Source organism: Periplaneta americana, chromosome 11, assembly GCF_040183065.1.
Source record: "Periplaneta americana isolate PAMFEO1 chromosome 11, P.americana_PAMFEO1_priV1, whole genome shotgun sequence".
Taxonomy (NCBI): Eukaryota; Metazoa; Arthropoda; class Insecta; order Blattodea; family Blattidae; genus Periplaneta; species Periplaneta americana.
Genome location: NC_091127.1, coordinates 7,445,945 through 7,458,619, shown reverse-complemented (window position 1 = coordinate 7,458,619; position 12,675 = coordinate 7,445,945). Strand labels below are relative to the sequence as shown.

Genomic DNA, 12,675 nt, shown 5'->3' with positions numbered 1-12,675 from the left:
TAGTTAATCCATAATCGTTTTCTCTTCCTTAATTTTTCACAGTGTGAGTAACAAAGTCTACATCGACATAAAGCATTGTCCTCATATCCCTTCTTGTATATAATCCCTATGCTTGGTGCTGCAGCACGTTCGAATTATAACAATGCTATCTTTATTATAGAGAGACGTACCGCCTAGTACCGACCTTGTAATAAAATGAAGCCGACACAATATGAAATTTAACTTGTTGTGAAACATATTGGAAAGATTGTTTTGACAGTTCTGCAGTGCAGATGTTAAATATTGTGCATTGTCGATTTTAAACTCATGGTATTCACCCATTCCTTAGTTTGAGTTCTGAATTTATTGTGAAACGTTGTTTAACATTTTGTGCATATGACAGTTGATATTTTTAACATAAACTTTACATTATCGTTCGGGGTTCTTTGATATGTCTAAGCAACTGCAAAGTTCAATTTTACAATTTTTTAGCAAAATGTCGTGTAGTGCTTCTCGCGAGGTTAGTGAAATTTTCATGTTTGTTCACTGTCGTGGCATCAAATAACTTACTATAATAATACCTGTAAAATTTGTTATCTCTATGTAAATGTTTATTTTAGTTTTTATATGTGTAATATAAATATTTCTGTTTAGTTTTAATAATACCTGACAGCTGTATACTAGCAGCATTGATGTGAGTGCGAAATATCACGGACTTGATATCTAGCGGAGCAGTGTGGAATTACGTCCACAAATACAAATATTAATTGAATAGTACAGTATTTAATGTAACATTATTTTATATCAAAGCTACATATTATGAGAAATATTGCATGCTTCATATTATTTTCCATAATTGATTGTTGCATATTATTTCTTTGCTTTAATGAGACAAAATTAATTCCGACATTAAGAATGAATTTATAATAATGCTTTATATACGCATTGCTGACAACTGCAAAGATAAAAATGATAGTAATCTGATGCTTGTAATAATTAGTAAAGGCATGTAGACAACAATAAAACTTAATTTGCTAAAACCTTAAAATTTCCAATATATTTTAACTTCTATTCATTTATTAGGCCTAAATATGAAAGCTAATTTTTATTGTTCTACAGAGGCAAAGGCATTAGGCCTAATAAAGAATTTTGTTGACTCACGTTTTATAAACTCTCGGAAATCGAAAGTACGATTTGGAGCAGTTTGTAATGCTGTAATTGTAGCAATTATAAACAGCACATATACACCCTGACATTTTAACACAGCACTAATTAATAAAACTATTTACTAGCCAGCAACAATATACATTGCAGCTGATTACAGCTTGCTTTGCGAGTATCTCCACACCGGCCGCCTAGGTAGCAGCACCAGCATTGTTCACGTGCAGAACTGCTAGCTGTCCGATATTATTATAGTGAGGTATTTGGTGGCATGACAATGTTGCGAATTTTCTTCCTGGAATTAGTTTCATATCCCCCCTGTGAAAACTCGGGTGATGATGATTATAATGATGATGATAAACACAACATTTAAAATACCAATAATGTAAATTGTAAACAATTTTAATAATGTCCCTCCTTGACATAATTCTGCGTACGCCACTGCAATGCAGAGACAGCAAGCAGTCTGTTGTTATTCAGTTGTTAGCTTTTCAGCAAAGATGCTTTGAACCCCATGATGATTTTAAGCTTGTAGTACTCGTTTTGAGTAATGTGTCTCATTATTTTTTTGCTGTTCATGTGCTGGTTTCGTCAAGGAAACATAAATTTAAAATTCAAATTAATAACTTACAATGATCATGCTCTGAAATCAGACTAGTGTAAAATGTAACTAGTCGACGATGTATGTAATGGAGGGGGAAAGGAATGGCCACCCTATCCCATTATCGCCCAGTCTAGTTGCCTCATAAGTGGTGCCTTGTTGGTATCATTTGTGAGATTCAAATCTGTCTTCGGACAGTTGACTAAACAACAACAATGATCATGCTAATCCACAAATTACACTGATAACTCTGTTATGGATCAGAAATTGTTCCATCAGTCGTTGTGCAGGTTAGACTGTACATACGATATGTAATTTAACGTTTAGTTTGATTCTTGGATTAACAATGCTGTAGATACGAGAATTTCATACTGTTTTTTGTATGGAGTGGCACGTTTGGTGATATTCTGGACACTGGATGATAAAGTTTTGAGTTTTAATGTTAACTTCAAGCAGAATAAAACAACGAAAAGTAGCGCTTCACCTGTATTTCTACCAGAGCTCCTGCTCGCAGATGAAGGGTATTTTGGCCTCACAGTACGCATCATTCAGACCTCCGTTGACATGGATGGAACCGCAGTCCTCCCCTGGATGCGTGGCGTTGCCTCTGGAATTGTCGGGTTGACCTGGGCTTGACCAACGGTAAAAGCCAGTGGAGTTGAGTGGTTCGTCTGCAAGCAATATATTTCAAATTTCTGTGTAGTAGTTATAAATTTCACAGTCGCTTATCAACAGATTAAAACACAAAGGAAAGGCTGGTGTAGGATCAAATTGTAAGTTGCCAAATGCAGTGAGAGACCATGAATTTGACTGAAGGAGAAACGGAAAAAAGGAAAAATGAAACAGGAGGCATAACATACAAGAAGAAATAGTGTAAATTGAGCAAAGAAAGAGAAGAACTAGTGGGAAAAGAACGAACAGAGGAAGAGTAGAAAAAAAAACATAAAATTAATTGATATAAGAGAGAGAGTAGAAGGGTGAAGTATGAGGTTAAATGGAGAACAAGACGAGAATTGAGCAAGAAATAAAGCTAAGAAGAGGAAAGAGAAATGTTTGAAATGAGATACGCAGAAAAGAAAGAAGGATGTGAAGAAGAATGGTAATAAAGTATAAGACAGCATGGAGACAAAAAATAAGAAGAAAGAAAATAAATAGGTACAAGACAACATGAATGAGAATGAGGAGGAGGAAAATCAAATGTTTATTTGTTAGCTGGATTCCATATTATGTTCTTACTAATTTATTTTACTTACTCTTTATACGATATAAAAAGATAATATTGTGTTAATGAAACATTTATTTCGAGATATAACAATTATTAAATAAGTTTATTTCTATTTTTGTTTGAAAAATTTGTGTACCTGAATTGCTTTCACCGTACACTTCACGGCAAAAACAATAGGCTACTGACAATTTATAAGTTCCAGATACATAATACTGCACATGCTCGTCTCGTGAAAGCCATAGTTTACCAGGTAATACATAATTAAACCATTTAAAGTTTGCTGTTGTTTCTTTAAGATTCTAAAATATGTTATACATCAGAGTCACTGCAGAGTGAAATAATTAAATTGAAAAATACAGTAGAACCCCGATTAACCATCACCCTATTAACCGATCGGCGTATTATCCGACAGTTTTTCTCTCGGTACTTTTTATTTTTTTTGATGCAGAAAAATTTTAAGTACTATACATTATGTTAGTAAGAATTTTTTTCTGGAGATGGTAATTACAAGCCTTCACATTACCAATATGTAGTAGGAATGCTGGCAACAGAAACTTGTGCGAGGGGGTGTTTTGCCCAAGCTGTAAAATACTCACTTCCTGTTTTCAAAGAATGGCCCCGAGAACTCCTGCACCTTTCAGTCTAAGAGGACTCTTGATTCAGTCCTTGTTCAACTGTTTGAGTGACCGTTCTCTATAACTTACATGCAGAATGTTTTCACTGGTGTCAAAAGAAAATATGTTGTGCAAAGTATCGAAAAAAAAGTGCAAATAATTCAGCTGTTTGGAAAAGGATAAATTGAGGCTCATCTCGCATCAGAATAAGACATTGGTGTTGCAAATGTGCGCAATTTAATAAAGAAGAAAACAAGGATATAATATAACGTAATAATGTACTTAATTGAGTTTATTAGTTACTAGCAATACCCGTGCGCTCCGCTGCACCCGTTAGAAATAAATATAAAGTAATTACATAATTAAAATAGGACGTTTGATCCAGGGAACATTCGTGTTTGATAGAAGGATAAATCGTTTAATATGTTACTTAATTTGAATTGCATCCAAATAATTAAAATGCGATCATTTTGGTCCAGAGACACTCATTGGTGCAATGACAATTCCTTTAACCTGTTTCTTAATTTTTATTACATGCAACCATAGTTTAATGAAGATTGACATCATTTAGATTTAATGTGTATATTTTATTTTTCTTGTTATAGGTTTCCATTGAATTAAGGTAATAACTTAATTTTAACCCTTGTTTTCTACGTATTCAGTAAATGGCGCTTGGCCCACTATGGTTGTGAACCCTTCAAATAACCTAAAATTATATTATATAATATTACATATTATATTATATTATATTATATTATATTATATTATATTATATTATATTATATTATATTATATTATATTACATTATATTATATTATATCAGAAGTTACTGTAATAACATTATATCATTATGTCCATCTAGAGAAACTACACTTTACAATGATGAATTAATAATTAATTATACAAATCGGTTAATTTACCTTCCGATATTACTTCATACAAACACAGAAACATTCTCTGTAGGCTATCTTTCATAGCTTTAGATTGTTGCTGTCCAAGGCCCCTTATAGACGAAGTCATTTGTTTTTTAATTCATTACACTGCCTTAGATGGCAGTTATTTTAATTTGAAAACTGATTTACCTCATTAAATATCAGTCCTATCAAACTTTTTCAAGGAATAAAACTTATCGAAAATTATTTTTAAAGAAACTTTTGTTATGTAACATTTTTCACAAAAATCAATAATAAGCGAGATATTTCGATTTATTTGATTCAGCGCCTGAGTGAAATGAAAGTGATAATGCTAGGGAGATGAGTCCAGCGCCGAAAGTTACCCAGCATTTGCTCTTAATGGTTGAGGGAAAACCTCGGAAAAACCTTAACCAGCAACTTTCCCCAAACCAGGTTTTGAACCCAATCCTGTTGTTTCACAGTCCGACGTGCTGATCACTACTCCACAGTCCACGCGGTGGACAAACTCATTTCTTATGTATGAGCGAAGCATTGAAGCTAAGTTTAACTTATGTCAGCATTTATTTCACATTTACATATATATTTTTGTGAATAGAAAATTATTAGGAATTATTGCAGTACATAGTTATTATATGTAAAGTTATGCAAAAAAAGTACATTGTATAAATTAAGTCAAATGCCTTACTTACTTACAAATGGCTTTTAAGGAACCCGGACGTTCATTGCCGCCCTCACATAAGCCCGCCATCGATCCCTATCCCGAGCAAGATTAATCCAGTTCCTACAATCATATCCCACCTCTCTCAAATCATTTTAATATTATCCTCTCATCTACGTCTCGGTCTCCCCAAAGTTCTTTTTCCTTCCTGCCTCCCAACTAACACACACTATGCATTTCTGGATTCGCCCATACGTGCTACATGACCTGCCTATCTCAAACGTCTGGATTTAATGTTCCTAATTATGTTAGATGAAGAATACAATGCGTGCAGTTGTGCGTTGTATAACTTTCTCCATTATCCTGCAACTTCATCCCTTTTAGCCCCAAATATTTTCCTAGGCACCTTATTCTCAAACATCCTTACCTTCTGCTCCTCTCTCAAAATGAGAGTCCAAATTTCAGAACCATACAGAACAACAACCCTTAATAAATTCTTTATAAATTCTAACTTTCAGCTTTTTCGAAAGCAGACTGAATGACAAAAGCTTCTCAACCGAATAATAACAGCCATTTCCCATATTTATTCTACGTTTAATTTTCTCCAGAGTGTCTGTTGCTCCACCTCTTCAAAGGATAAATTTCCAATTTTTATATTTCCATTTCGTACAATATTCTGGTCACGAGTCATAATCATATACTTTGTCTTTTCGGAATTTACTTCCAAACCTATCTCCTTACTTGCTTCCAGTAAAATTCCCGTGTTTTCCATAATAGTTTTAAGATTTTCTCCTAACATATTCACGTCATCCGCATAGACAAGAATCTGATGTAACCAGTTCAATTCCAAACTCTCTCTGTTATCCTGGACTTTCCTAATGACATATTCTAGAGCGAAGTTAAAAAGAGTGAAAGTGATAGTGCATCTCCTTGCTTTAGCCCGCAGTGAATTGGAAAAGCATCTGATAGAAACTGACCTATACGGACTCTGCTGTACGTTTCACTGAGACACATTTTAATTAATCGAACTAGTTTCTTGCGAATACCAAATTCAGTAAGAATATTATCTACAATTTCACTCTTAACCGAGTCGTATGCCTTGTTGAATTCTTTGAATAACTGATGAGTCAAATTCCTTACATTTTGGAATTACAAAGAATGCTTTATGTGCAGTCCAGAGAATGAGTGATTTATCTTATTTGGTTGCATAGTAACTAACATATTTTTTTAATAATAGTTCAAGGAAATGAATTATAACCAGTAAGTGTATGTTGCGCGGTAAAAGGGGCATAAGAGGACCAATATCATTATGATGGGCTGGAATCTGAAGTTCTGCAGTGTAAATTTCGGCAAATGTAGTACATTTGGTACTTGTAGAACGCGACTTTTCAACCCTCACCCCCTAGTACACATGGTGGTTATAACTCAAAACCACAAATTTCTGGCTTACGCCCTTTTTACCGCGCACCATAGAATTTAATTCACAAGATGACAAATGAACTGAATTCTTACGAAACACGTAAATCGTATACAATGAAAAAGTATATTTTATCTTCGTGACATTAATATTGATGTAATATATAAGTAAACGAATGCATTAGCACTTCAGTCTAGAAGCAAATGGCAAAATGAGGAAGCATTTAACTGATGTCAGTACACTTACCGAAGATAGTGAGGTACTGTCCTTCAGTGTACAGGTCATGAAAGCCGACGAAGGCCCAAACAGTTTTCAGCTTTTCGGCCACAGGCGCGAACATGGACTGCAGAACTTTATCTTCTTCTTCAGAGTTGATGATAACGAGATGCCCGCCTTCCTGCTGGCAAATCTGGCGAGCCTCAGCCCACTTCTTGGGGTCTTTGTGCAGCTTGTAGTACCCGATACCTTTGTGCAGTTCATAGCCGGGCCCTGCCTTTGGCGGGGGTGCTGGAATATGAAGTTTATCTTTTCTAACGAGTTGTTTAACAACGCTGTATCATGTGCGAGGTTAACTAACGACGATGAAATTCATGATAGTGATATGGAATTTGCCGAGATGAGGCCAAGGATTCACCATAGCATTATCTGATATTCGCCTTACAATTCGGGAAAATTTGGAAAAACTCAGGCGGGATTCAAACCACGCCCGAACACAGCCTTAGATCAGTAGGCAAACCCTCTACTGCCTGAGCTAATAGCTGGTTGCTTTGTTTGAACTTCAAAATAATTTTTATATAGGCGTATTACGGTTTTACTAATAAACCGTGCATAATTTTTATACCAGACTTATGCAGAGATGAGACATAAAACGTTACTAATAAACCATGCATAAACGATTAATGTATAAGCAACCTGTAACTATACATGGAAATTGCTTTGCTGTAGTTATACACACGAAACCCTCTGTTTAAATGTTGAATATAGAGAAAGAAAATGGCCGCCTTTTAACAGCTGTTCGTATCGATTGTCATTATTTTATGTTGGTTGCCTTGTGACGACAGAAGAACAAAACAAAGACCACATAATAATTTGAATAATATTTCTGTAGTTGTATTCTTTGATAAAAATATAGCCTGGTAATCGATCAGGTCCAGTTATACTATCGATACTTAGCGCGGCACACTATCGCACACTGTCAGATGAAACAGAGGATCTCAGTTATTCTGTAACGGTCTTACTAATAAAAACTCTATATACAGACGTTTAACTGTCTTATACAATGAGTAGCTCGTTTATAAGTCGTGTGTAAATACCTTACTAATAATCACTACATACGTCGAGTATAACAGTATAACTGTTACACAGCTACGTCATAGTTTCGTCATTACTTCGTTACGAAAGGTAATAGAATATCTGAGGTTCTCTACTGGATCCGGTAGTGGGCTCTAGTGTGGCGTGTTAAATATCGATAGTACAACTGGCTCTAATCGATTACCACACTACATTTTGGTCAAAGAGTACAAGCTACAGCAATATTATTCTAATAATTCTATGATCTTTGGTTTGTTCTTCTGTGGTTACAAGGTAAACATCATAAAATGACAGTCGATACGAACAGCTGTTAAAGGGGCGGCCATTTTTTCCCTATATACAACGCTTAAACAAGGGGTTTCGTGTATATAACTACTGCAAAGCAATTCCCATTGTATAGTTACAGCCTGTTTATACGTCCATAGCTTATTCACGGTTTATTAGTAACGTTTTCTGTCTCAACTCTGCATAAGTCTGGTATAAAAACTATACACGGTTTATTAGTAAGACTGTAATAAAATAATGACGAAAAATGACGTAGCTATGTAACAATTGTATATTGTTATACACGACTTATATAGTGATTATTAGCCAGGAATTTACAAACGATCTGTTCACTGTGTAATTATAAGATAGCTAAACATCTGTATAAGAGTTTTACGAGTATTAGTAAGTCCGTTAATATTTTTGTAAACATCTCTCGGCAAACCAACGGCAAGAACTCGATTTTGACGCCGAAAAACAGGGTTCAAATCTCGACAATTCCAAGTACAGTAGCAGGCCTGTTTGTTGCACTACTCACATATCAGAGTGACGTCTAACTGCACCGTGTCTTGGCCATCGCAGCTCTTAGTGCTCTGCTCCACTTGGACAGTCCACGGACTTGCTGAATTTTGGTCATTTGATCCGTGCTCTAACTTGACCTGTGGAAAGTAGTACTTCATTTAACACAACATCGACTTGTATATCCCTAGTAAAGAACTAGTTGCAACATTGGGAATATCGATTTGAAAAGTTGAGGGAAACTGCACATTTATAACATGAGACAACCCCAGATTTTGATATCTGATGTTTGCTGAGCATTTGTCTGTAGAACATGTGCAAGTAATATGTACTCAGTTTTCACTTCTGCCTTTAATATGAGCATATGGCTATTGTGTATTTGTGAAGAAATTTTGCTATAGCTCTTCAACTTATGAAACTATCAATTTACAAATTTTTACAGCATACACACAATATTTGCAGATATATTTTGGGTTTTAGATTACCTTTCTACTCCATATACTTGATGTTATAAAAAATTTTAAATCTGAAAAATATTAATTAAATTTAAGTTGAAAACATAGGTACTTTAGGAATATTTTTCCCAGAAATATTTTGCACTACAGGTTCCTAAAAATTCAAGCATATTTCCAATTCAGTTGACTTCAGTTGACTATGAAAGATAACCTTATTAGCATTTCACTCCAATCATGCTGATTTAAACTATCACTGATTACATTGTTACTTCTTTCTTTGGACATCATCCTGATAGTGCTGTATTTTTAAAATTGTCTCATAATAATATCTTTCTATTATCTAATATTATTTCAAATATATTAACATTCTATGTATTTTAGCTTAATTCTGCTACACAGTTTATTTCACTGTTTAATTAATAGTTCATAGTATTTTGTTGTTTAATTCGTAAATAACTCTTGTATACATGTAACTCTCATCTAAATCAAATTGTTGAATTCTTTGTAAGTTCATGCATATGTCTATATACTTTTTGCTGGTTGAGTGGAAGAGAAGGCCTTACGGCCTTAACTCTGCCAGCTAAAATAAATTATTATTATTATTATTATTATTAATAATATTATTATTATTATTATTATATTTATTATATTTGCCGCCATTTTCATCACATTATGAACATTCGTTTAATATGAAAAAATATTTTTCATCCGGTTAAAAATTATTTTAAAATGTTCATATTTTTTATTACTTTTCTGCCTGTAGAAGCTATAATAATTTTGATAACTATATGGCTATGCTTCTTCACTACTATATAAAATAAGAGTAGGCTATGCAAAATTTCAGCCCCTAACCCCAGTAGTTGCTGAGGAAAATGTTTCTAAATTACTCATGTGTTAAGCTATTGTGACAGCGACGTGAGATTCGAACTCACGACCAGCGTCCAGCAAGAGAGAAGATCGCGCGGAGCACTTTGGGATGGCGCGCGGCGAAGAGGGGAAAGGGGCCAACGCGGCGAGAGAGTGGAGCGAGGGGAGTCTGCGCGCGCAGCTGCTACTTAACACAGTGAATGTGGAACGACCTTCCCGACTATTCCAGAAGTCTGTCGATGTAGAGATATCGAGATAATTCTCTACACACCTGTAGAAAATTCTCGCAACTATGATTTTGCTATAAAAGAAGAAGCGCCAGCGAACTAGACAGAGTTTCAGAGTTTTCAGTTATTCAGTCAGTGAGAAAGCCAGAGCAAGCAAGCCAGCCGGAGTTCGACTCGAGTGTGCGTCCGCATCTGCGTCAGCATCCGAAGGCCTGAGTTCGAGTGCAGTGGACCGCAGTTGGAGGGACCTGAGTTCGAGTGCAGTGGCCGCAGTTGGAGGGACCCGAGTTCGAGTACAGTGAACTGTCTCTGAAGGTCTGTGGTTCGAGATACTGTGAACTCGAGTGACTGAGATAGAAGAACTGTGAACTGAGAACTGATAGTTCTGATTTGTAAATAGTGCTTTGTAAATATTAGTTAAGATTAACAGTTCATTGTTGTTCGTACTAGTCCAAGTAAATTGTCATTGTCGTCGGTGGAGTGCTATAACAAATACTGTGTTGAGTGAAAATCCAATTGTTGACGAGAGCGTTTAAGGCGAATTGTAGAAAGGAATTATTGTTGTGACGAATAAATTACATTGTTGTTACTAATAAAATTCACACTATATTTAATAAATTAATATTTTTCAGGTTTAAAATTGTTTAATGAAATCAAGTATATGAAGAAGAAAGATAATCTAAAATCCAAATTATACTTGAAAATATTGTATGTATGCTGTAAAAATTGTAAATTGATAGATTCAAGAATTGAAGAATAATAACAAAATTTCTTCACTTGTTTCACTTATACATAACAGCCATACGATCAGACTACGAGTCCCCTTAACTTTTCTCTGTTGCAGAATGAAATCCCTGGGTTTTTCTGAAATTATCATGAATGTTTTCTTTTCTGCCCTCTATTTTGTTTCTCGAAAAGAGGATATCACAATAGATAATAATTTATTGAACATTTCGTACCAATGTAGGCTGCCTAGAAAAACGAAATATAAAATAATTTCATATAACTGCAACAATACACCCTCATAGACTTGGTCTAAGGACCACGGGATGAGAAATAAGAAAATCTAATTTCATGTACAAGAGGTAATAATAAGTTTCTGGACATCCCTGAATGAATGTAAGTAAGGGTACGTACACGTTGGAGCGACGATAAACGATAAAAGAAGCAGCGATGCTATATCGAGAGAATTGAAGCATGCATTGTCATTCAGGTGTGCATATTGGAGTAACGATAAAAGCGAAGATACACGATAAAAGCGACGAGAAAGAAAAGTTCCATTTTCTTCGCTCTTGTCGTTCATATGATCTCTGATTAAGATAATATTAATCTGTATAATTACCGGTGGTTATCAATATATCCGAATATTAATCGATTTATTATAATTTTGGCATATTAAATTAATTATTGTAGATATTGGCAAATTGATCAGTTGTGTATTTATTCGTCCTATGTTATGTGATCACAAGAACCAATCACAACACAACGAATTTATACTAACTTTGGGATGAGAAACGGGTTTAATTTTATACGTATTTAAGTTATATTAACCTTGAACTTGGCAGCTGATATTTCCTATTTATCGTCTTTCATTAAGTGAATGCATAGAATATATTCTACTGACAAATCAAAATGTTCGCTTCCCTCGTCCTCGTTGCTCCGATATGAACACTTGATTCTTTGATAATGCCAAAGCATCGCTAGGTCGTTTCTTTCATCGTTTATCGTTGCTCCAACGTGCACGTACCCTAAAGCATAGGACAGAGCTGGGTTGCGCTCACAGAGAAATCAGCTGTGGATAGGTGGATAGGAACGCAGAGGTTCAGTGACGTGCCGTTCAGAATGAGTGCAAGACTTGCTTTGTCTGTATACAGGGCGAGTCAGGAGGTAAGGTACATGGTTTGAGGGGTGATAATATTGGTGAATGTGAAGTAAAAAGTTTATATGAACATACAGGATATCTTGTTTTTAACGGTTTCGGAGAAAACTAATCGAAACAATGAGGAAGGGAAAAGTGCAGGTTATAGTAAGCCTAAATTAAAATATGTTACCCTATGTTTCTGTTTAATTGTGTATTTTTCTTTACAGAATATTTAAACATTACACCACAGTTTAGTATATACAGTTGCGAAGCTCAATACTTACTAAATATGCAAACATAGACAGTTGAAATCTGCATCCATAGATAGTTGCTAGCCACCAGGATCGCTACTATCGCCTCATCACAGACTCTTTCCCTAGCAGACGATAAAATGTATTGTACTTTTGATATCGTGTTCTTTTGAAAAATTAACACCTTCCTTCCACTATTGAAATACGAAATACATAAGGTTTATATATTATTTTCATAAAGTATATATTATATTTTATAAACTCACCTTCCTGGATCTTTCGGAAGAAGGATAACCCTGACCTCTTTTTCTTAGAATTTATAGTACTACAAACGTCTCCTTGTCCCATAAT

General features: G+C 34.9%; 1 protein-coding gene across 1 annotated transcript in view; it reads right to left on the bottom strand.

Moving 5' to 3' along the window:
- The window catches only part of LOC138708675 (uncharacterized), a 43,170-nt gene that overhangs the window by 660 nt on the left and 29,835 nt on the right, over positions 1 to 12,675 (bottom strand). The window contains exons 7-9 of the mRNA XM_069838762.1: positions 8,683 to 8,803; positions 6,816 to 7,076; positions 2,238 to 2,412 (exon numbers count right to left, since the gene is read on the bottom strand). Of these exons, the coding sequence (XP_069694863.1) occupies positions 2,238 to 2,412; positions 6,816 to 7,076; positions 8,683 to 8,803 (557 nt within the window). The remainder of the gene's footprint in view (positions 1 to 2,237; positions 2,413 to 6,815; positions 7,077 to 8,682; positions 8,804 to 12,675) is intronic.